Source organism: Nematolebias whitei, chromosome 17 (assembly GCF_014905685.2).
Source record: "Nematolebias whitei isolate Nwh7 chromosome 17, NemWhi1, whole genome shotgun sequence".
NCBI lineage: Eukaryota > Metazoa > Chordata > Actinopteri > Cyprinodontiformes > Rivulidae > Nematolebias > Nematolebias whitei.
In genome coordinates, this window is record NC_056514.1 from 24492045 (window position 1) to 24518277 (window position 26233).

General features: G+C 41.2%; 1 protein-coding gene across 1 annotated transcript; it reads left to right on the top strand.

Moving 5' to 3' along the window:
• Window positions 1-3615: 3615 nt before the first annotated feature.
• On the top strand, window positions 3616-24599 carry LOC119423954 (ubiquitin carboxyl-terminal hydrolase 31). The gene is made up of 16 exons (XM_037691384.1): window positions 3616-4149; window positions 13796-13951; window positions 14017-14105; window positions 16751-16843; window positions 17054-17189; window positions 17401-17551; window positions 17658-17838; window positions 17919-18030; window positions 18127-18221; window positions 19283-19360; window positions 19487-19616; window positions 19700-19819; window positions 19910-20135; window positions 20230-20388; window positions 21527-21679; window positions 21836-24599. Exons 1-16 carry the CDS (start codon window positions 3616-3618, stop codon window positions 23362-23364), a joined length of 3942 nt encoding a protein of 1313 aa, XP_037547312.1. The 3' UTR covers window positions 23365-24599.
• Window positions 24600-26233: the final 1634 nt, after the last annotated feature.

Sequence of the window (26233 nt, forward strand, 5' to 3'; positions counted from 1 at the left end):
ACACCAAATTGTAGCCTCTTATTTATTTATTTAATTTAGCAATTGAAAACAATTGGCTGACACGCCTTTGCAACGTCGTGTGGACATGGGGGCAGTGCCACTGGATTGTCAGACTGGGGTGGTGGTTCCCCTGTTCTAAAAGTGGGATCGAAGGGTGTGCTCCAATTATAGGGGCATCACTCTCTAGCCCCACTGGTAAGGTATATTCAGGGGTACTGGAGAAGCGTGTCCAATTGTTGGTCCAACATCAGATCTAGGTGGAACAATGTGGGTTCTGTTCTCACTAGGGTCCTTGAGGGGTCATGGGAGTTTGCCCATCCAGTCTACATGTGTTTTGTGGACTTGGAGAAGGCATTTGACTGTTCCTCGGGGTACACTGTGGGGGGTGCTCCGTGAGTAAGGGATTGGAGGCCTGTTGTTACGGGGCTGTTCAGTCCCTACAAGTGGAGCAAGAGTTTGGTTCACATTGCTGGCAGTAAGTCGGACCCCTTCAGGGTGGGAGTTGGACTCCACCGGGGCTGCCCGTTGTCACCGATTCTGTTCATAACTTTTATGGACAGAATTTCTCAGTGCAGTCAGGGGACGGAGGGTTTCCGGTTCGGTGGCCTCAGGATTCCATCTCTGCTCTTTGCAGATGATGTGGTCCTGTTGGCGTCATCATGCTGTGATCTCCAGCTCTCACTGGAGCAGTTTGCAGCAGCTGGGATGAGAATCGGCACCTCCAAATCTGAGGCCATGGTTCTCAACTGGAAAAGTGTGGATTGCTCTCTTCGGGTCGAGCGTGAGTTTCTGCCACAAGTGGAGGAGTTCAAGTATCTCGGGGTTTTGTTCGTGAGTGAGAGAAGAGTGGAGCGTGAGATTGACAGATGGATTGGTGCAGCATCTGCAGTATTGCAGACTCTGTACCGGTCCGTTGTGGTGAAGAGAGAGCTGAGCTATAAGGCAAAGCTCTCTGTTTACCGGTCGGTCTATGTTCCTACCCTCACTTATGGTCATGAGCTCTGGGTAGTGACTGAAAGAATGAGATCATGGATACAGGTGGCTGAAATGAGTTTACTTCACAGGGTAGCTGGACTCTCCTTGATATACAGGTTGAGAAGTTCAGTTATCTGGAAGGGATTCAGAGTAGAACCGCTGCTCCTCCACGTCAAGAAGCGCCAGTTGAGTTGGTTCGAGCATCTGGTAAGGATGCGGTGCTTCGGGCATGTCCGACTGGGAGGAGACCCCGGGGAAGACCCAGGACATGCTGGACAGACTGTCTCTCGGTTGGCCTGGGAACTCCTCGTAGTCCTCCCAGAAGAACTGGAAGAGGTGGCTGTAGAAAGAGAAGTCTGGGCCTCTCTGTTCAAGCTGCTGCCCCCGTGACCCGACTTTGGAATAAGCGGAAGATAATGGATGAATTTAGCAATTGAAAACAATCTGATTTAGTTATTACCATGTGAGCAAAAATGTTTTATTTTATTTCTCTGTTTAAAGATGTTTTACATAACTATTTGATGTTAATTGATTATCTGTTGACATGACCAAGACTGACAAATTACATATAGAATTTAAGTAAAATTTGAAATATGTTTAAAAATGTTATTTAATTAAATGTTAGCCTTTTATCACTGATTGAAAAAAAAAAAAATTAAATATTAATTTGGGAATTCCAGCTAACTAGCCTTTTAAAAACTAGCTGTTTTAGTCTAATAGTTTTAAATCAACCATTTATCGATAAGTTCTATGATCTTGATCATTTTTTTAGACTTCCTAAAGGTCATAGTTATTTTTTTAACCTATTGGCTTGTTTTTTGACAGTTTTTCAGCTATCTGATCATTGTTTCTCCTTATTGTTTTGACATAAACAATCTCCTAAACTCCAAGATCAAGATGTCTTTCCTGAATCCAGTGTTAGGAAAATGACACTTAAGTACAGGCTCCTTGTTGATGGCAGCCTGTCACAAATCAACTTGTTCCCATTTCTTGAAGATAATCTATTTAAAAAAATAATCTTGAAGACTGAAAATACTACTTTAAAGGCAAGGTTTTTTTTTTTTTTTCATAGAAAAAAACCAAATGTCCAAAGAAAAAGCTTCAAAAGAGCTGGAGTACTGTCCCGATGTGTACTCAGTAATCCAGAGACATAAATCTAACAAGGTTGAGTCAGGTCCTTTGGACAGATTCAGACTGATGAAGTCTTTTGGATAAAAGATAAAACGTTTCATCAAAGAAGAACCCGTCCAGAGGACCTAACTCAACCTTGTTACACTTGGAGAACCATTGATCGAGACCATTTCAATTAAAGGTCTAACAATTCTTTAAAGAATGACTTTTACTTGCTGCCTTTCATGCTGGAATTGAAACTATGATCATTTTATTCTGAGAGGGGATGGCACAGCTGTTTGGATCAAACCTTTTAAATTATATTGTGCTAAATCTCCTGGGACTTAAATGTGCTCAGAATGTCTCAGTTATACTACCACACAAAAACTGGCTGAACATCTGTAAAGATGTAACTCTTGAGTTTGCTGATGTCAGTTGACCATCTTAAATTATGTTGACAATCAGTTGTAAATGATTGAGCAATTTTTACAATCCATCCAATGGTTCATGAGCTATAGATATGTGTAAGCAAAAACAATCTATCCTGTGGTGGCAGGTGATAATTGAGGGTGGTTTAAAGATGTAAACACAGTAGCCTACAGTTGTTAAATGCTTAAGAAACTTAACTTTTGTTGCAGCTACTAATGTGCACTTTTGCATAAATTTTCTGGCACCAGTTAAAATAATAAAATAATCTTGGGAAGTTGCAAGTGCCTGAAGTAACGATCAAGAAAAAAATAAAAAATAAAAACATTTATTTTTGTCTGGATGTTCCTGATTTTATTCAGCGTTAGGCCAGAGATGCAGCAGTGGAAACCTGGAAGCTGATTGGTTGTTGCTGGGATGGAGGCTCCGCCCCCTCCTCTACCTGCTCTCCTCCAGCTTGGACCAGCGTCGGGTCGGGCCTGACGTCAGCCGTCACCGCCCTGCCCGCAGTGTCCGTGATGGAGACCAGGGAGAAGCGGCCTCGCAATGAAGCGCATCCGGAGGCGGAAATAAGGCGCGCGCACCCTGAAACAAACACTCAGATGTAAGAAGAAGAAGAAACAAACTTCGGATGGGGATTCCAACCTTCGCGTCTGACCCGAGAAGCGATGCCTCTCCGCGGGGCAGCGGCGGGCTGCGTCGCTCCGCTCGGGGGCTCCCTCAGTTCGGCAGCGCTCCTCCTGCGAAGCCCCGCTCCGCTGTGGAGGAGGTTTAGGGGGCCGGGAAAATGTCTCCGGACCGTCACCTCTCCTGAACAACATCGGTTCTGATTAACAGTCCGCCTTTAAACGGGGTGGAGCTGCGGGTTCATAAATTATGAGGAATCCTGCTCGTCACTAAGATTTATTGTTTGTTACGTCCGACAAAAACAATGAACCCGAGCGGCGCGCGTGCAGCCGAACCATGACACAGCCTGACGAGGTGCTGCTGCTGATGATGATGATGATGGCTGTGAGTGGGACTGGTCCAGGGTTTCACCCTGATGGAGGCTGTTCATGCAACCCAGCGCAGTGGTGTTGATCAAGAGGACGAACCATCTTCAAAATGTCGAAAGTTGTCAGCAGCAAGGAGAAGAAATCCTTCAGCAAGAAGCTGTTCCGCAGGAGTTCGGTCCGCTCCGTGGGCAGCTTCATGAACAGAGTCCTCCGGACCCTGTCCACTCTGTCCCACTTCGGCACCGACGAGCAGGCCGCCGCCGACGACAAGGACGAGGCGACTTCGGCTCCGAACACCGCGGCAGGCTCGGTCCAGTCGGACGACAGCGACTGCGGGGGGTTCCAGCTCGGGGACAAGGTGCCGGGTGTCTCCGGGCTCAAGAACCACGGCAACACCTGCTTCATGAACGCCATCTTACAGTGCCTGAGCAACACGGAGCTGTTCGCAGAGTATCTGGCCCTGGAGCAGTTCAGAGGAGGGGAGACGAGCACCGACGACAAGGCGAGGTCCAACGGGGTTCTGGTGCAGAAGAAGGGGGGCAGCCAGCAGCAGGAGGCGGGGGAGGTGACCGAGCAGCTGTCCGGCCTGGTTCGGGCTCTGTGGACCTTTGAGTACACCCCTCAGCACAGCAGGGACTTTAAGGTATGGCTCTCCAGAACTGGAGAAGATTCATGAAATGGTAAAAGTTGGAATGCACTGCAGCTGTTTGGGTGTTTCTTTTAAAATCAGATGGTTTACGTTGATTAATGAGGACTAAAATATAAAATGTGAACATTTGGAGCACAAAAAAAAAAGAGGAGAAACAAGTAGGTGAAAATAAAAGTTGTTAAATAGAATAATGAAAACACATTTATTTCTTTATTACACTTGACTCTCTCAGGAATTGAGCATTTTAAGCAGAAAAAAAAAACTTGGGGCGGCACGGTGGCTCAGTTGGTAGAGCTGTTGCCTCTCAATGAGAAGGTCGTCAGATCAAATCCCAGCGGGGACCGTTCATGTGTGGGGTTTGCATGTTCTCTCTGTGCATGTTCGCTTCAGGTACTTCAGTTTCTACACAGAACAAAAACATGCATGTTAGGCTGATTGGTAAATAAATTGTCCCTAGATGTGAGTGAATGGTTATTTATGTGTCCCATGGACTGGAGACCTGTCCAGGGTGTCCCCCGCCTCCTGCACCGTGATCGCTGGATAGGGGCACTGGTGGCCCTTGCAACCCAAAATGGAAGAAGCGAGTAAAGATAATGAATGGATGGATCTCTTGGATTTTTGTCTGTAATTATTTGATTTCTCGTCAAATATTTGACCCCGCCTTCATTCACCTACCTGCCGCAGCTCCAAACACAAGACCAACTTGCAGGAAGTCATGTTTTTCACATCACATATTTATGTCATCCTTTATTCATGCAGGACTAAAAATATTGCACCAAAACAAACCTTTCAAAAGCAGAAGATGCACTGATCTCAGGTGCCACTTTATGGTTCAGGACAATCACCTGTTTCATGTTTGAAGCATGTTTGGAACTTTCGGTGAACTATTCAGTCACTGGTCCTGCTGCTGAAAACCCCAGAGCCGTGCGCTGCTGCAGACTTTTCCAAGGAGTTATTTTTATTTTTATATTGATTTGTTTTCGTTGATTCAGTGAATTAAGGTCAAGGGGGATGCATACTGTAATTTTCGCCGTACTTGTCGCACTATTTGTTTGCTCAAAATTATAGTAAAGGTGTGTCTCAGTTGAACTTTTACTTAATAAATGCACTTTGACGGTCAAATCAGTTGCATTTCAAAAGCCGATAAGCAGAAACAGGAATGCGCAGAGGGACGACTTGCTGTGCATTTCTTCGAAATTTAACAAGATAACCACCTAAAACAATTGTTTGTTTGCTTGAAATTATAGGTGTGTCTCAGTTGAACTTTTACTTAATAAATGCACTTTATTGGTCAAAGTAGCTGCATTTCGCCATGGCGGTGCAGCAAAATGAAGCTGAGGTTGCTCCAAGCAGTGAGCAGAACGAAGGTGGGGTGTATGGCATGCCGATTGTGTCATTAATAGCTGGTGAAGATTCTCAATCATCTAGGACATGGTAAATTCAAAAAAGTTCAACACAAAATAATAAAGTATAAAGTAAAGTATAATAAATAAAGTCCAGTTCTTTTTGTCTTGAACTTTTTTGAATTTGTCATTATAGCCACGTTTACCTATTACATGGTACAACAGCATGCCATACTACTACTACCACTACTCTGCTGCCATCAGGTGGCTGGAACTAGTACTGCTCAATTTTTCCCTGTCAGAATGAATGAAAATAGTCATATCTCAGCCAAAAATTGGCTTATAAATATGGAAACAAAATCCATAAATATGTCGCTTCAGCCTATAAGTCGCAGGGCAAAAAAACAACAAAACCAAAAAAAAAACCAACAACCCATGACTAATAGGCCAAAAAATATGGTATTTTCTGCAAAGCTGAGCTCAAACTATAGTTTACACTTTATAATCCTTTCAAAATAAACTACGATAGTGGAGGGTTGTGTTGTAGCAGTGACAGAGCTAGACTTTTATACAAGGGTGGCTAAGGCTTTTTCAGGGGAGCACATGCAAATAAAGGAACCTATTTTGTACAATATTTTATGATACATTCACATCAATCTTTACTGATATCTTAAAAAAAGTAAAAAATCACAATATGCATGTAAAGTCTTTATTGTTGTTTTCATGAACATTTGCCTTACTGTTTCTTAAATCAAATTTTAATTTTGTTCCATGCCAGTTCGATGTTAAAGATTGACCACTAAATGCGACCATATTTATGTTACTGGCACTTAACTCAAAATTAATGTACACAATTACTGCTGTATTAGTCCAGTGGTTCAGAAAAGTATTTGCTTTCCTCATCATATTAATAGGTCCTCTACACGCCTAACAAGACGGACGCTCGACAGATGTTTAGTCTGTATTCTTCATTTATATTTGCGCTTCTTTCAATGCTACATGCAGTGACTTGTCAATCAACTGAGGTGGCACTTGGAGTGGCCACTCAGCTTTCAGGGGTGACAGATGCCACCCCGACCACCCCTCTATCTTCGCCCCTGTGCTGTAGGTGTTTGAAAAAAAAAGCATCCAAACTGGAAAATGTTAGGAAACAACTTGATGTGTCAGGTGCAGGCGTAAGAACAAAAGACTGTCACAATGGTTTGGATTTGCCCAGTTTAGCTTGTCTTGAGATATTTGAAAACCACTTCCCATTTCTACTACAATCTACACAGCCTATTGATGGATGGCTGACTGTAAATTTGGAATACCTACAGTGAAGGAAATCATAACACTGCTTAGTATTTGTTTCTTCTCTTGTTCTTGAGATGCTTTTCCATGTCCTGGCACAGTTTTCTCAGAAATATACAAAATATACAACTTCTGATGAGAATTTGAAGGTAACAGTGATCAGAAAGCAAAAGTTGGTGCAACTTCATTTGAGTTTAATGTGAGATGAATAAAGGTTGGACTTTTCCTGCTCTTAATTAGACAAGCAATATAAATTTGTCCCGTAAACCTGAACTGTTCACTGCCTGACATAAACTCACCAAGAGAGAGCGACAGTGTTACTTTTTTTCTTAAATATATTTGTTTTAGTGACTCAAATATGTCCTCCTAAGCACAAAAAAGTTTTTTTTTTTTTTTTACAACAAATTTGAGTAAAAAGTCAAATTCTAGCTAAGTTAACTTCAAAAGTAATGTCAAAGGTCAAAATAAGTTATTTTGAAGTTTGCATTTGAATCTGGACTGTTACTTTATAGAAAAATAAATCCTAGAGAGAGTGTTCGGAGACTTGACATTTTAAGAGTCTGCTTTAGTCAGCTGGAGCTGCAGCTGGATTCACCTAAACCTTCGTAACAAATATAAAAATTGACTGTCACAAGTTACACACACACACACACACCAAAAAAAAAAAATCAGACCAGACTTTTTATTTATTAAATTTTTTTAAATCTTGTTTCAAAGCCTATTTTAAAAGCTAAAAAAAGAACAGCTAAACTAAACACGAACGTTTAACTCTCTTTTTTATTCTTGACGCTGTTACTATTTCTGTCCATTTTCCACCTTGTTTGTCAGCCAAAGTACAATCAGTCAGAAAAAGAAATACATTTTTAAAAAATTAGTTTTGAACTTGGTATTTTTGTAACTCTTATGGAACTATTAGGGTTGAAAAGCATTATTGTCTCATGTTCAATACACAAGGTTGTAGAAACAATAAAGTATTAATGGCAGATATTAAGTACTTTTATATCTTTTCAAACTTTTTTTGAAACAATTTCTTTTTATTGATTTTTTTTTTCATTTTTTATAACACAGAACAAATTGACAGAACAAGAACAAAAACAAAAAAAAAAACCTCCCACACCATCCCTCCCCCACCGGATCAGCCACACATACATGAACAGAATTAAATCAAACAGATATTGACAAGTTCTCCACATATAACACAAAGATCTGCCACATGTCCCAGAATGTTTTTACAGAACTCTTCGGGGTATGTCTTGTTTTTTCCAAATACTTATGGTACATCACCTCTCTTATCCAACGTACATATGTTGGAGGGTGTGGGTCCTTCCAGCTGCACAAAATCAGCCTCCTGGCCAAGAGAGAGCCAAAGGCAATGATATCCCTCTCGCATCTGCTGAAGGGCATATCCACATGGACCACCCCAAACTGTGAGAATAACTTTTTTCATTCAACCTTTATTTAGACAGGCAAATCCCATTGAGCCTCGAGGACTCATTTACAAGAGAGACCTGATTTCAACAAAGAAAGATGACAACAATGGACAACAGCGACAACAATAAACAGTTATAAAAAGTCATACAAATTTTATTTTATTTTTTTAACAAATAGGATGGCTAAAAAAAGAAACGCAACAAAAAACAGCTAGATTCTAAGGCGAATGTAGAAAACTAAAAACAGGAACATGTCTGCATTGGTCCCTGCCAGGAGTCCAACAGATTCTTAAAGTCACTTAGAGAGGTCAAGGTCGAGAGCTTCAGATCTTTTTGTAAGAAATTCCAGGAAACAGGAGCAGAGTAGGAGAAGGCCCTTTTGCCAAGTTCGGTTCTCACTGAGGCAACACTGCAGGTAATAATGTCCTGAGAGCGCACGCTGTAGCTGCACTCATGCAGAGACATGTAGTAGGAGATGTATGAAGGCAGCAGACCAAGTGTTTTAAAGATGAAAATGTACCAGTGAGAGAGTCTGCATGAAGTTAATGATGTCCAGTTAACCAGTGAATACAGGGTGCAGTGGTGGGTACGATAATCACAGCCAGTTATGAATCTTGTGCACCATGATAGACAGCATCCAACATCTGCAGGGTTTTTACCATACCACTTTACATATTTATAGAGCACTTAAAACAGCAACAAGGCCAACCAAAGTGCTGTACAGACAAAACAACAGGTAAAACACAAAGCAATATACAAAATGAGGTAAATCAGAATATAGACATAAAAACAATGCAGATAATGACGACAAACCAGTGTGGAGTATACAGGATCAAAACACAGATCATCTGGTGTTGAAAGCCACCGAATAGTAGTGGGTTTTTAAAAGGGACTTGAAAACCGAGAGGGAGGGGGCCTGTCTGACAAGCAGAGGTAACTCGTTCCAAAGTCTAGGTCCTGCTACAGAGAAGGCCTTGTCACCTCTGCGCTTAAGACGAGATCCTGGAACTGTGAGGTTCTTGTAGGAGCGTTCATGTAAATAATGTCACCGTAATCAATGGAGGGAAGGAAGGTCACAGATACAAGGCATTTCCTAGCATTCAGGGTTAGACAAGATCTGTTTCTGAAAAAGAAACCCAGTTTAACTTTCAGTTTCTTTACCAAGTTTTCCACATGGAGCTTAAAAGAGAGATGCGAATAGACCAAGATACCCAAATATTTATAGGAATCAACAAACTCAATCGGGACACCATTTGAGGATGAAATCAGACTGTGTCATCAGCATAGAAATGTATGGATGCATCAGGGATGTTTTTACCAACATTATGTATGTAGATTGTAAAGAGGGTGGGTTCTAAGACTGAGCCTTGTGGTACACCATTGTTGACTGTTAATAACTGGAGGAAGTGCCATTATGTTGAACACATTGCCTCCGGTCTGAGAGATAGTTAGAGAACCAACCAATGGTGTGATCTGAGAAACCGATTTCTGAGAGCTTATGACACAAGATGTTATGATCCACAGTGTTATAAACTGATCTCAAAAGAATAGAGATGAGTATACAGTTTTGCCACATATTCCAGAGAAGGTGTCAAATATAGATTGCCAAAAAGTCTGCAGCTTGGTACAGGTCCAGAATGTATGCAGGAGTGTAGCTGGAGTTTGTTTACAACAATTGCATGCGGGGTCCAGGTCGGCTTTGATCTTTTCAAATGTTTGTTATAACTAATGTTTTGTTTTTAAGCCTACAAGGAAGCAACTAAAAAACAAACTGTCTGTACTATAACTTCAGTAAATTACAGCGTAATTGCAATAATTTGTTCCCAGACTCAGAGACGGATTAAATAAAAAATTTTCAAACTTGTTAGGCAAGCTATAGCTTCTCTTTGTGGTCTTGGCTTCACTGAAGCCACCTGACCGGCGTGGTTGAGGTGTCCACACAGTGAAAGTTCAACCCAACTGCCATCTTTTACTCTCAGAAATTAAAAGGATTTACACCTAAAAGTCAGTTTAACTTAAAAACAATCAGCTAGTCTATAGAACAAGGCTCTTAACTAAACTGAGGGAGTAGATGTTGCTGGTTGAGAGCCTTGATCAAGGGCAATGAGTCCTTGTGCAATGAGGGTGGTGCCTGGGTTGAACCCCAATAAGGGTGGAGGCAAGTGTGGGTGTTTCACCTTTCCCACCCACATGGAGTTGAGCCAGCGATCTTCTGAACCCAGAACTCTCCTAATAGTAAGTTTCTTTCGGCTTCTCTCTTCTTCAGGGGTTGCCACAGCGAGCAAACTCACATGAAATATTTAGCAGTTGTTTTACATTGGATGCCCTTCATGATGCAACCTGGGCTCGAACCTGCAACCTCAGTATTACAAGACCATGGCACTGACCACCGAGCTACTGCAGCTGTTGTTGTTCACATATTATTCTTCTAAACGTAAAAAAACAAACACCAAAAAATAAACAAGCCAAAATGACTTTATCATTTCTGTTAGGTGAGGATACATATCCAGGTAACAGTGTTTTTGGATATTACTATATATGTGCAATACAATATAAATAAATTTTTTAAAATTTATTTTTCTTCATCCACACATTCTAACAATGAACAAAACATGAAAAAGAAACATTCTTAGTCTGCAAGATAAAAAAAAAAATCTTAATTGTATTCCTTTGATCTCGTTTTACTGTTTTCTCTCAGTTTTGAACCATTTCAGCACATCTATATTTTAATGTTGCATGCTGACAATCTGGTACAAAAAAACCAAAAAAAAAACCCAACAGACTGGCAAAGATGAGGCTTTAAAGAGATAGTCTATTTCTAAAGTGACTTTCTGTAAAATGTTTATCAATAGTTAGGTCTTTATCAGACGTGACAGAAAAAAAATAGCCAAATGAGGAACTTGTTATAGAAGCTTAAAAAACATTGTAAAACTTCAGCCTTTATCAAAGCCTGGAGGAAGACTTCTGCACTTTTCTTCTCACTGTGTTCTGTTTATTAATGTCTTCCAAGGTTGATAATACCTACTGATAAATATTTGACAGCACACTACTTGAAAATTGACGAAACTCTCCTTTTATTCAGCTTTGTATCATCCCTTGCTGTGGCTGCTCCTATAAGACAACAAATGGCTGAATTAATCGTCTGACCAATCAGTTGGTCTAGCTCCAGCATGAACATTAAATTTAGAAATGATCACAAGCTATTTTTAAATCAAAGATGAACACAGCATGCTAGTTATAAATCGCACTATTTTTATTAAGGTGTTCTGTTTTTTGGATTTCTTGCCTATTTGACGAAGGCCCAGTTAGGATGTCCACAGGTTTGAAGAGCTTTTGTGATGTGTTTCTGTTCCTTCTGTCTTTGTGGGGACATTTTCATTTTTCATTGCGCCTTTATTTAACCAGGCATAAACACTAAGAACAAATTCTTATTTGCTGGCCTGGCAGCACCAACAGGAAGGCAAAACCATGAAACATAGAAGTCATTAACAAGAAAGGAAACACAAATTACATTAACAACAGTTCATTGTCAAAGTCAAACGACATCATTATGACAACGTTTGCAAGTATCTGTAAAAACGGCTTTCAAACGATTTTTAAGTGACGTCAGACCCAAATGTTTTTGAAGCAGTTCCAGTCAGATGGAGCAGCAGAGGCAAAGCCAGACTTGGTCTTTAGAGTTTAGACATGCTCATTCATTCATTCAACCTTTATTTAGACATATAAGTCACATGGAGCCTAGAAGACTCATTCACAAGTGAGATCTGTTTAAACAGACAAAACATAGTGAAACTGGACACATGTAGGAATTGGAGGCAAAAATATTCCTATCAGACTTTTTATTTTTGCCTGAGAATAAAAACTCTGATATTAAAAAACACCTCGCACAAACAAGCACATAGTGACGTAGACATTCCGCAGAGGGGGTGAGACGTCGAGAGCGGTGAGCATGTTCATGGATGCTCTTAAGGACACTGTAAGAGTTCTGATAAGGATGTAATAATCAGTCAGCTTCCTCTGGTGAGATCCGTAAACATTCTCAAGGGATGTCAGGGAATGGCCAAGGACAACACATATGGGAATCCAAGAGTCCTGAAATGATGACACAATGTTTATTCAGCTGGTTTCTTCTTGTTGATCAGCTGGAAATTCCTCAGGGAGGGGGTGGTGAGCGTCAGATCACATGTTTTCCAAGTGAATTCAGATAAGATGGCCTTCAAGGCAGCCAAGGGAGCCAAATTCAGATAAACACACAGTTGTTTTGGGGACAGGCAGAACTTAATGACATCTACCTCGAGTCTGTGTTGGTCCACTCGGTTCTGTAATGTCCAAATTACATGGCTATACCGATGGAACGTGACTGAGTAAAATCCCCAAGATCTGATCTATTCTGCACAAAGCATTTGAGTCTGGGTACTCGAGGCACGAACCAAGCCATCATAAGGCAAGCAGCATGATCAGGTCATAATTTGCTGCCGACGCCTTCCTTGATTGTTGATAAAACCAGCAACCAGCCGAATCCAAAAAGCAGGAACCAGTTATCGTAAATCCAATTAAACACGCGTCCTTAAAATCCACAAATGGCAGCAGAGATAGACACATCATCAAGTCTTCCAAGTCGATGAGATATCCAGCTGCGTGCATGCCAACAGGGCAAATCGGCTTGCCTAAAGCCTGTCTTCTCTTCGAAGAAATGTTATCAATTGTGTTGTGGGACCAACTGATCAAAACAAATCCATAATTATGGTTTGGAAGATATGCAAGAGAGGCTCAGAAGCAGTTTGACAGACAGACAGAGCAGCAAAGCAAAGTGGAGAGGGAGGGGAGGGGAAAAACATCCGACCTCAGCAAGAGCAAGTGGCAGCGCGATGGTGTCACATTCTACTGAAAGAAAGTTTGTGTTCCAGTGGGTGGTGAGAGTCAAACTGAAGGTTCTTTCCTGTACACTTGAACGTTGAGGCTTCAATCTCTTTCCATATAAATGCTGATTTGTTTCGTGTCACGTTTGAATTGATAAAGTCTCCCGGATGGGAAGCTAACCGTCTTCAGCTTCAGAATATACTAAGTCCACTTGTTTGAGTTTCATAACCTGTTTTTTTAATTAATCATGACCTGGATGAGTGAGAATCTTCACAAGCATAACTCAATAAAAATAAAAGCTTTCTACTTAAATTTACTTTCACCCACAGACGTTTACTTGAAGTTGACTTCAATCTGTTTTTGTTAAACATCCAAAATGAGTAGGTTTATAAGGACAAGTTGGGAAGGCTCACTCCTCATATCCCTGACATCTGATATCAGAGCGAGTGGAGGTGACTTCACAGCTGCTGGTCTGAGCAGCTAGAAAACACTGTTCAGCAGCTGAAGGTGAAGCCTCAGTCTCTTCTCATAAACACCTTCTCAGTGCCACGCTGATGCTCTGCCACTCTCTACGATTACGCTGTGTATCATCCCGCTGACACTCTGAATATTTCATGATCAGACAATGTAAAAAAAGAAAAAAAACAAGCGGCACTCACAGACCAACAAATCAATAGTTGGTGCAAATCTCTAAAACCATTCTGACGCTGGTTGCAGAACGTGGTGTCGAAGAGCGCTCTTCAGTTCAGAGGAAACTCTCAGCACGACGCCCAGGAATTCCTCCTCTGGTTGCTGGACAGAGTCCATGAAGACCTCAACCAGATCATCCACCCTGACAGCAGACTCCCCCTGAAGGTCAGGAGCAAAACAGATGTGTGACTGCTACAGCTACTATACACTGAGTTAATGGAAAACATCGTCTTGTCTTGTCTCATCAGCCTCCAGTGGAGGAGGAAACGGCTCCTGAAGGATCTCCGCTACCAGCACCTGGCTCTTTTGTACAGGAGCTGTTTCAGGCACAATACAGGTATGAAGATTCATTTCAATCGGTCCATTATACACTTTATTCTCTTGGCTTAATTTCTGGTGGGTGAATACTAGGCCTGTCGCGATAAACAATAAATCAAATTAATCGCATGATAAATGAAAATTATCTACCTATTTTCATTTATCGGCTTTATCACTTCTTCATGTCTCTCTCTTTCTACTGAAGACACTGGATAACAAAAGGCTCCACTCCAGTGCTCATCACTGACCCCTCCCTTTCTCGTTAAAATCCATTTAACCGTCCAGAATCACGTTTTTGGATCGTTAAATGCAGCTATGTTGAGAAGCTAAGCTACGAGCTAAGCTAACAGGACGACCTCGGGAAAAATCCTCCGTCTTTTCGAAGTTCTAAAATTCACGGTTGAAACTCGTGCCTTTGTGTAAAAAGTTGTTCTTCTCTGCAAAAAGAAGCTGAGAACTTGTTTACTGATTATTTTATTGTGTGAAAAATGCTATGCTAAAGAGCTCAAACCACATTGAGTGTCTGCCACTGAGGACTGAAAAAACCCAGGAAGGAGAAACAGCCCATGTCACGTCAAGAGGTCTCCCTCCCTTTTTTCTTAAATAGACACGCTGCTCGCTCCCTCACTATCCATCCTTCGGTTCAAACAGTCTTATACTGCCATCCAGTGTTCAAAAAAAGTACTACACAAAAAATTACCAACATTTCTTCTTAAGTTTGACAATAATGACTAATTATTGTTAAATTTCAAACAATATTATTGTTTATCACAATAATTTCTGAGACAATTAATCACCCATCAAAATTTGTTATCATGACAGGCCTAGTGAATTCACAAACCTTTGTTTGGACCGAGGCTGGGGTTTGTTTGCTGCTACGCTGTTGTTCATCTATGGTTTCCCTAAAACCTCCAGTCTGAGGCCTGGATTTAAAAAGCTTCAGTTTTAGAGAAAACAAAACTGTTGTTGTGTAAATGAATAACTGAACCACAGCAGGAAAGCTACGATTTTACTCAAAATGGGTGTTGTGTAAACTGGGCCTTAATCAATTAAATACAAATAAGAAAGTCTAGCTTCTTAAAATCCAAGTCCAAAAACCACAACTCAAGCCGTTGGCACAGTTTTGAATATCTACACAGCTGATTTTTGTTTCATCTGTCAAACTTTGCAGATCTCGTGTGTGACATTCACACTACTGAAAGTAACTGATGACATCAGATGTTTTTACCTGCCGCTTAAAATAAAGTAAAGCTGTAAGGACTGGTATGAATAACAGCCCCTTAAAGTTTCAGAGTCAGTCCTGACAGAAACCATCATTTGTAATAGTGGGACCTAAACACATAAAAGTGTTCTTGATTGTAATGAGGACCATTTGTTGCAACACTGAATCACAATTATCTAAGCTGAATGATAATTTTATAATACAATAGTCCCCCATTTATTGTGGGGGTTACATTCTGGACACCCCCCACCCACCCCCACCCCCAGCAATAAGTGATAATCCACGAAGTAGCGACGTTATATTTATTTTAGTATTTATAAACCCTTCCCACAATCTTGCAATGTGCTAAACTCTTAAACCTCTGTCATTTTAACAACATACGTACAGTACTGTATACGTAGCTACTAAATTTTACTCAGCAGAACAGCAGTGGCTCGGTTCTGCTCAGTTCCGGTCCGACTCGGTTCTGATCCAACCCGGTTCTGTTTCTGCAGGCCTACCCTGCAGCGACGAAGCCCACAATGTTCTAAACTCATAAACCTACTAATTTTAACAACATTATTACATGGAGCTACTAAATTTTACTCACCAGCTGTCAGAACAGCAGCAGCTCTCAGTTCTGCTCCAGTTCTGACCCGGTTCTGTGCAGCTGTTGAGTGTCAAAGCGAATTTTGGGGTGGGGCTTCAGGTGGCCTGATAAAGAGATTTAAAAAAAGTCCCGGTGTGCTCCTGCTCGGAAGTCCTCGTGGGCCGGCTACCAGCTCTCGGATTCACCTATGGGTCTGGAGGTCCGGTTTTGCTCTGGTTCTGGTCCGGTTCCTGGTGGGTTCCCTACGGCTCTCTGAATCCGCTGGGCGCTGAAGTTGCTGTATAGTTAATAAGCACCAAACTTTTTTCCGGATCAGATCCAAAATTTCCCTATACATATTTCAGCAGAAGGCAACGGGGCTTCTGGGAAATGTAGTTCGTATCGTATGTGTGGCGATACAGTGTAGGCTTATTGAGAGAAAACTACAAAATGGCAGCGCCTGTCCAAAGTACTTTATTTTTTCATTAACTTTTTACTGTACAGCATCCCGCACTGTCTCAACCACGTGAGTAATATTAAAGTTGTCAATTGTGCGTCGTGTACAATTTATTTTCCCTTCCTGCTCAATCTGACTTTGAAAAACCGCGAAAGAGCGAGTCGGTGAAAGTCGAACTGCGAAGTAGTGAGGGACTGCTGTATTAGCATCAGTTATTTCTTTTCATCGTTATAACAACAGCTGAATTCAGCTACTAGAACTCTGTATTTATTTTTTTGCTGTTTTGATGCTTTTTACCACCTAAACCCTAGTTTTGCTTCAAATAGAGAGCTTTTGTCCAAAAGAAAATGATCTTACAACTCCATGCTAATAAAAATTTCATTTAAGTTAATGTCTTCTCCTCATTTGTCTGTTTAGGTCCTCCCTGACCTGTCCTCACTGCCAGAAGCAGAGCAACACATTTGATCCTTTCCTCTGCATCTCACTGCCAATCCCAGTACCTCACACCCGGTAAGCCGTCTCTGGAGCTCGCTTATCAATAAATTCTTGCGAACCTGGTCATGAAAGGAGTGTCAGATCCAACAACGTGTGGGAGGATGACGCTAAATTTAGACGCTGTCGTCTATTTTTGAAACATCCAGCACAGGCCTTTGTTTAAAAAAACAAGCAAACAACAACCAAAAAAAACAGCCAAATAATGAAAGCTGTTGTGTTTTGCAGACCTCTGTATGTGACGGTGGTGTACCAGGGAAAGTGCTCACACTGTATGAGAGTCGGGGTGGCCGTGCCTCTCTCGGGCACCGTGTCCAGGTTGAGACAAGCTGTGGCGCAAGAGACCAAAATCCCCGCCCAACAGGTGCCGCCTCAGGCCATTACTTTCTGACATAAGTTGCTGAAATTGACCAGGGTGCTGAAAAGTTGTGCTATATGAAGGACTAGATGTCAGTATTAGATGCTTTGCTGTGCTGCTCCTCTTCCATCACCGCTGTTGTCAGCATTCGTAGTGTGCGTGTGACTAATTGTGAGCAGTCAGCCCACATGGTGTTTTTGTTTGCCGTCTCCTGCAGATTGTCCTCACCGAAATGTACTTTGACGGCTTTCACCGCTCCTTCTGCGATGACGACGAAGACCTTGAGATCATTCAGGAGAGCGACTCCATCTTCGCCTTCGAGACGCCCGAGCTATTCAGACCGGAGCAGATCCGCTCCATGCGAGGCGGTACAATAGCTTCTATTTTCTCCTTGATTATGAGCGTTGCTCTTTTATGACAGAGAGATGTCAGAAAGCTGCGACACGTGCTGTTTGTGTGCGTGTTTTGTTTCAGGCAGCCCACATGCAAACCTCAATCAGAACAACCTGAAGTACGGCACGGATAATAACAGGATATCCACGCAGATCCAGGAGTCAACAACACCACCGCAGAGTCCCAATAAGAACAGCGGGCAGGCTGAGAAGATTGTGCTGATGGTGTGCAACAGAGCCTGCGCTGGGCAGCAGGGACGCAGGTACCTCACCTGAACAGCAGTCAATATGAGATAGAATCTTTTAAGGTTTTAAAACGTTGCTGTTTGTGTCATTCCTGCAGGTTTGGGAATCCTTTTATTCTCTATATGGAGCGTACAGTAACGTGGGATATACTGCAGACAGAGATCTTGGAGAAGATGAAGCATCTTTTGCGCCCTGGTGTCCTTGTGCAGGTGCATGTCCATATCAACGCTCCAAAGTTTAGTGATGATATCCTTTTAACATTTATGTTCAGAGTTGAATGATGTGTTCTCTTTGATGGCCTGCAGGTGGGGCCCTTCACTCTGCGTGTGGTAGGAGTGGTTGGAATCACTTATCTGCTGCCTCAGGAGGAGCAGCCTCTCTGCCATCCCTCTGTGGAGAGGTAATGCCAGCTGCGACCACTAGGGGGCAGTGTTACCTTACAGAAATAATCCAGCTGTTCAGAACTATCCATCCATCCATCCATTTTCTTTACCCGCTTATTCCATTTTGGGTCACGGGGGTCGCTGGTGCCCATGTCCAGCAATCACTGTGCAAGGGGCGGGGTACACCCTGGACGGGTCGCAAGTCCATCACAGGGCCACATAGAGACAAACGAGACAAACAACCATTCACTCTCTCACTCACACCTAGGGACAATTTAGAGTTACCAATCTGCCTAACATGCATGTTTTTGGACTGTGGGAGGAAACCGGAGTACCCGGAGAAAACCCACGCATGCACGGAGAGAACATGCAAACTCCACCCAGAAAGGCCCCTGGACCGGGGTTTGAACCAGGGACCTGCTCGCTGAGAGGCGGCTTGTTTATTTTAAACATAATTTAATCTAATAACAGGCATTTGTACTTGTCGCATGGAATGCAGCTTGTTTTTGTTTCGTTTTAATATCACTTCTTTTAGGTCTCTCTTGTAAATGAGTCCTCGTGACTCAATGAGACTAACCTGTATAAATAAAGGTGGTATGAAAAATCAAGGTTGTATTGAAAAGATTGAGAACAATGTTGCATTAGAACATCTGATGATGCATAGATAAACCTAAGAACGCTTGTTTTTAAAATAAATTAGAGCCTATTTAGTTTTCCAAAGTTATTATTTTTTATTATGTATTATTAACCTTTTATTTACCCAGGCTAAAAATTTGTTTATTATAAGTTGGTGGTAAAATACGTTGTTAAATATAATCTTAGCACAAGTAAAGATATTTGAGTTTGGATGATGACTTTTTGTTGTAACAATGCATTTGTTAGGTAAAGGCATTTGTGAGTTGAGCAGCAGACTTGTGTGTGTAGGCCACAAATCTTCTTACTTTTTGTGCTTTGTTTATATGCAGAAATGCTAACGCTGACTTTTAATGCCAACCTGAAGTGGACATTTCCTCAAAATCAGTCTTCATTGTCACAATTCTACTTTAAACGATAAGTCTTCTGTTCAAATTTCCAACAGAGCATTCAAGTCCTGCGGCCCAGGAGGGCCACCTCATGTCAAAATCGTGGTTGAATGGGACAAAGAGACAAAAGACTAGTAAGTGACAAACTCAAGACGATCTCCTCATTAAGCCCAGAGCAGATGTGCAAGGTGGTACACCTCCTGTCAGACTTAACCAATCTTTGTCGTCCCTCTGTGACTGGTGCTGTGTCACGCCCACAGTCTGTTCAAAAGAACCGAGGATGAGTACATACCGGATGCTGAAAGTGTCCGACAAGTGAAGGAGCAGCATCTGCAGCCTCAGACCTGCACGCTGGCCCAGTGTTTGCAACTATACACCAAAGAAGAGCAGGTAAACTGTAACAGGCCGTGTTATATGTTTTATCACACAAACCATCATTTACTATTTATTTTTAATTTTAAATATGATTTCAGCTTGCTCCTGATGATGCATGGCGATGTCCACATTGTAAGCAGCTTCAGCAGGGCAGCATCAAACTCAGTCTGTGGACACTGCCAGACATCCTCATCCTCCACCTGAAACGCTTCAGACAGGTGATGCTAGTGGATTTGTTGGATCATTTTATCTTGTATTAGTTTAAAAAAATGTTTTTTTTTTTAAATTTTTATAACTTGTTTCTTCAGGACGGGGATCGACGAGTGAAGATGCAGAACATGGTGAAGTTCCCACTCACAGGCATGGACATGGCACCCCACATAGTGAAGAGGAGCCAGAGCAGCTGGAGTCTTCCCTCCCACTGGTCGCCATGGAGACGCCCTTACGGGATGGGGCGCGACCCAGAGGACTACCTGTATGACCTGTACGCAGTGTGCAACCATCACGGCACCATGCAGGGGGGGCATTACACAGGTAACGGTGGTCTTAGTGATGTTTTAAACTGGTTGTTCTTTCACAAAAACACCCCATGGTGTTTTTAATGGTTTTGTTCCATTGTGTGTTGTAGCTCACTGTAAGAACTCCATTGATGGACAGTGGTATTGTTTTGACGACTGCGATGTTCATCCCATGTCTGAAGATGAAGTCTGCAAGCAAACTGCCTACATCTTGTTTTATCAAAGACGTGCAACGATCCCATCCTGGTCTGCCAACAGTTCTGTAGGAGGTAATTTATCATGACCTCTTGTTTAGTTCTTGGCTTATCTTAAGTATAAATTATAAAACAAATTTCAATTATGTTTACATACGTATTTTTTGTCTTGAACTTTTTTGAATTTACATATGTTTGTCACTTCTGCTTTTGGGTATAATAGACTTTTTTAAGTTTGGTCTGTTTTGTCCAAATTATTGAGAGAATCAGGCACCAAAAGCAATTCGATATGCACTGTAAAAAATTAGAGTTCATTTAACTCATGCAATAAAAAAAAAATAAAAAAATATATATATTGATAACTGTGAGATGATCTTCTAATGATTAGTCTATCTAAAATGAAACATGCATGAGAGACATACATACCTTTGGGTTGTGATCCTTGCAAAAAGATCTGAAGCTCTCAACCGTCAACTCTTTAAGGGATTTTAAACATCTGCTAAGTTCATGGCAAAAACCAACACAGACATGTTCCTGTTTTTAGTATTTTGCATCGCTTTATAATGTAGCTCTTTTTGTTTCTTTTTTTTAAATATATATATAATTTCTTCCATTTGCTTTTCATTTTATATGCTTTTTTATGATTGTCTACTGTTGTCATCTGTGCTCGTTATTAAAACAGGTTCCTCGTGTAAATGAGTCCTCGAGACTCAATGAGACTAACCTGTATAAATAAAGGTTGAATTGAATTGTATTATTTTGTATCAGTTGGTTATAAAACGAAATCTGGAATCCGTGTGGATACATTTCTTGAAAAATAAAGGCAACATCAACATTTTAACTGTGTAAAATTTGTATTGAAACCTCCCTTACTGATAAAATCAATTAAAACGTTTTTAATATATTATATGTAGTTTAACATTATTTGTGTGAATATACAAATCAGTGGTTATCCAATAAAAATGCATGGATTAGAGTACTGGAAGTAAAATGTTTGATCAAGTAGCCTTTTTAACACTCGACGCATAAACTTTAGGTCTAAATTTTATTTTATTTTTTCAAATTAGGAAATAAATTTAATGTATTGGTAATTTAATGTCCATGACTTGAATTCTTCTTCGTAATAAAATAAATAAAAATCTAAATACTATAAGTTGGGAACACCTGGTTTACATGGGATCTGTGCTGAAACAGTATCTTCTTGGGCTTTCAGGTTCCACCAGTTCTTCTCTGAATGAACACTGGATAAGTCGGCTGATGGGAAGCCGTCCACCCAGTCAAGCCTCATCTGGTTCCTCAAGGCGCACTTCCTTGGCTTCCCTCTCTGAGTCCGCTGAGTTTGCTGGTGAAAGGAGCGAGGATGATGGTGAAGAGCAATTGATGAAAATACAGTTGTTTTTATTTTTGGTGGTGAGGGGTGGGGCTTATTTCTATTGTGTCTTAAGTGTCAAGCAGGTTTTCTCAAAAATGTTTTTTTCCAGGCTCTTTTTTCATTTCCTTCATATTTCTTCCAAACTTGCAGGTCTTTCAGTCCGACAAGCAGTCAGAGGCATTCAAAGGCAAACGTTCTCTTCAAGATCTTCTATCGCCAGCCCGCTTGCTCTGAGTGAAAATGGATCCAAACCATCCTGGTCCCACTCGGCTAAGCTTCAACTGCGCTCCAACTCTCCTTCAAGGTTCTCCCTGGAGTCCCACTCCTCTCCAACACTGGAGAGGATAGGAGAGGTGGTCGATAGCCAGCTGACAGATTTGTGTTTTACTGTGTCCCCTAAACCTGAGAAAATGTCAGGAGGAAAGTCCATTCTTGCTGCTTTGGACAATAATGTTGGCAGTAGGAGGTTGATAGAGCAGGGGTACCTCAAGAGTGTTGCACAGGCAGAGCATCGGAGCTCGATCCAGACAGGGAAAAACAGCAATGTTACTGCTGCTGAGCAGGTAAGTCCTAGACATGGAGTGGCACCAAAGGATCTAAAGCAAAGAAATGGAATGGCAGATAGCAATGGTGTCAAAAGGACATCATCCAAGACAGGGGTAGAGAGTGAGAGAAGTCCCAAAAAACGTCCTGCCACCTCCTCAACATCATCCAGCTCTCTGTCCCCTGCTTCTCCAGCCATTGAAAAGTCACCATCTCGAACACAGTCCAAGGGTGCAGCAATGGCATCAAACCCCAGGGACAGAAGCAGTGGACCACCTAAAACAAGCAAGGGTAGTTCCTCAAGAACAGCAACGCCATCCAAGAAAGTGACCTCCCAAACCCCAGAGATGTTACATCCTGATCCATCGCAAAGGAAGAGTGGTTCTCTAGGGTTAGAAAGCTCACACTCTCAGAGGAGGCCATCACCCAGAGGGGGCACTGAGAAAAACCCAGCTGCAGAAAGGACTAGAGCAGCAGACAGGAGTGCTAGCCGTGAATCCTCACGAGCAAAAACAGCGTCAGATAGGAAAGTTAGCCATGGAGGGCCTCCTTCCAGGTCAAGCGGTTCTAGTAGAACAGAGACAAGGCCAGGCAGGGCTGTTGAAGACAGGGCAACAGGCCGAACCTCAAGCAGTAGCTCGTCCATTACTAGTCTTCGATCTTCAAGTGTAGGCATTTCCTCAGGTAACACAGCTCAACCTCCGAGGGGAACTCGAGGGAACAGTAAGACAGAAGACAAAGGTTTGTCCTTCTTTAAAACCGCTCTGAGGCCCAAGGAGAACCGTAAACCAAGTGAAAGTGGGAAACCAGAGCCGGGACAACCAAAAGGAAGTCCAGACGATGAGGATGCAACAAGGGAAGCGCTCTCTGGTGGGGCGAGCAAAAAAGCCCAGAATGCAGGTTTAGAACTTCCAAACAGTGTGACTACAGCCAAAGATAAGGAATCCTCTAAAGTATCAGCTGCAACTAAAAACTCACTGTTGCCCTCCACAAAATCTAAGCTCTCTGAAGCACAAACAATCACTCAGTCTTCTGCCACCGCTAAGGACTCTTCAAAGAAAGAGCCTGCTAAAAAGACATTACAGTCCAGGAAGATCCCCATAAGTTCTACACAGACTAGCCAGAGATCCAAGTGATGCATCTTTAAGGGTCTGAATCTGATCTTTCTAGTGCAGCTCTGAGGTGTTTTCTCCCTGTTGTCATCAAAGACCGGGTGTTGGACAAACACTTTTAAAAACACTGTAGCTTTTCAGTGGCCACTGAATTCCAGCTGCCATTTTAACAGCTACTTTGGAATGGGTTTTCAACAAAGCACTTTGTATGGATTGAATTGATATTCTGAAATATTCTTCTGTATTGTAAATAAGCATGGACATATATTGAAATCTTTGCCTTGTTCTGTCTGTAGCATCACTGGGAAAAAAATGTCTTAGTGGAGCTGAAAATTAAACTGAATTTGCACAAGATGGAAAGCAGGTATAAGGGAGGAACAGCTTCAGACACATCAGACATGTGGACAGCTCAGCCACCAAAGGAAGTTTTTGGCAATTTTTAACAAGCTGATGCAGTGAATAATTTTCAAATATCACTTTTTACCGCTCTCTTACAGTATTGAGAGCCATATGTCAACAACAAACATCAGTGCCTCAGATTATATAAGAAATATTTAATCTAAATGGTATAGCAGCGGTTGTTGGTAAATTTGTAATTGAAAAATCAATATTTATTAAGCACTGAAAATGTAATTTTAATTAAACCACAGTTAAGCCTATTTAACCTGAACTACTGTTTACATATGCTCTTTGGTGTAACTGCAACAGCCTTTAAGATGTAATGTTTTTGATGGCTTTGTTCAGCCCAAATCTGTCATGGAGAGGCTGAGAAGAGGCGAAGGAACGCAGTATGAGTTGCTGGTGTTGAATTTCTGAAAACTTCAGTTTTTAGTGATTTGTAGCCCTGTCTACACTACTCGGAATATTTGTTTAAACATGTTTTGTTTTTTCTCCATTTAAGTTAAAATATCGTTGCCTACATCATTTTAACAAAAACTAAAATATCCATGTTGTTCTCTAACTGGCAACATGGGGCAGTCCACGAGGGACATGTTTTTTTGAACACACAATAATTTTTTTATTGCTTCAACCTTACCTTGGAAATGGCGTTTAAGGGCCCTAAAATAGTGTTTTTTAATGGGTTGCTAAGTGAAAAAAATCTTGAAACACCACTCTTGTGTTTTCATGTAGACAGCCAAAATGCAGCCTTTTTAAAACAATGATGTCTTAGTCTCACCTCTAATCTAATATATGACCGAAGAGTTCTTTTTTGTAAACATTTTGTACGCCTTGTTTCCTGTTTTTGTTGTAACATTTTTTTAATTTTTGTGGCAGCGTTACAAAGCAGTGGATGCATCTATTTCAACAAACGGTGTTGTGTTTACACAGATATTTTTAGAAACAACAAATTAAAAAACAGTTTTGGAAAAACTGTGTTTCCATGTGTACCACGCCCTAGCTTGGCCCAAAAAAAATCCTGCAACTTTTAACTCTTTTTTTTCCTTCTTCCTTTATTAATATTGTTTACAATTATTCCAAAAATATTAACCGTTTGGGAACACGATCGGTCTTCTTGTTTTGGCTTCTACGGTATAAAATGTTCGTGGGCGTGTGTGGCAGATGCTGCTACGCCATTATTTTTTAAAAGTTCTGTTTTTCGAGTCTTCTCAGTTCGAGTTTTTAAAAATGTCCACTTTAGAAATATTTTTTTGATCTGTTTTTTTCCAAGAAAGCTTTGGTTTGTATGTGAAAAGAGAAGAAAATCTATGTTTAGAAAATATCCGTTGTAGTGTAGACTTGGCCTTAATGTTTGTGTTTAATTACCGGTAATAACCTGTAAGCCCTTCCATCTGTCACCAACTCTGCCAGCTGCTGTAACCAACACATACCTGTGATGCCCATGTATGCCATGGACGTCAGCCTCTTCAGACTGCCAGACATCTCCAGACATTCCTCTCAGATAAACACAGGGTTGATGTAAAAAAAAAAAAAATCACCTCATGCGCTATAACACGTTCAAAGACAGCTGACGCCCGTGCTGAGCACCATAACACCATACTTGTATATAACACGCTATGGTGTTTGAGTCAGTGCATCCTCTGTCTTTGACATCACAGCTCCAGCACATTATTAGCCCGAGAGTAGACCAACACAGACTGAGAAGAGTTCATCATTCTTGAAATACAGTATTTGACAGTAGTTGCATGATGAATTGCTAATGCATGCACTAAAATCTATGCAAGCCGATTCTTGCTAATGTCCACACTGAGTATGTAGAAGTGCTACTCTTGTGTTTGTCACTGTAGAGTTCTGCGAATGCCTGCATCAGAGAGCACGTGAAGGCATCTTTTATTCAAAGCTTTGTTTGCACATTTTCTCTAAAGTAATATACATTTTGTATGAATGATAAGTAATGCTCATTCACCCTCTCAAAGTAAATCAATTCACCTGCAAATTAATCCTCGCTGTGTTGTATTCATTTGTGTCACAATTCTCCTTACAGCTGCACTTTTTTTTGAACCGTTTCCTGTGGCGTTTGGCAACAGTGTGTTGCTTCAGTTTGCAGTTTGTGGTGCAATTTGTTTTCACTTTTAATTGTTTGAGATTTGATTTGCAGAAATCAAGAGTTTTTACCAAAACTGCATTGAGAGCTTGGTAATTAAAATCAATCCAAAGACAGAAGTTGTGACAGGATTATAGCTGATTATTGTTTAATCACTCTGCCTTCAGGTTTTGTATAAAGATAATATTGTGCAATATGTATAGTGTCGGGATTTTATGTTTTTATTGAGTTATTGTATTAAACTCAACATATAGAACTGCAATGCTAAGCTCACTGGTTTGCAAAATGTATATATTTTTTGCCTTATAACCTGAACTTTAAATGGATTTTCATCTTATTTAAAATTAATGGGCTAACATAAAGTACTCCATAAAAAGTATTTAGTTTAAA

Excerpts from the sequence above, each read along its gene's own strand:
- LOC119423954 (XM_037691384.1), top strand. The coding sequence starts at position 3,616 with ATGTCGAAAGTTGTCAGCAGCAAGGAGAAGAAATCCTTCAGCAAGAAG. Across the intron at positions 17,190-17,400 it reads CCAAAATCCCCGCCCAACAG|ATTGTCCTCACCGAAATGTA; the intron begins GTGCCGCCTCAG and ends CGTCTCCTGCAG. Across the intron at positions 19,820-19,909 it reads ACCTGAAACGCTTCAGACAG|GACGGGGATCGACGAGTGAA; the intron begins GTGATGCTAGTG and ends TTGTTTCTTCAG.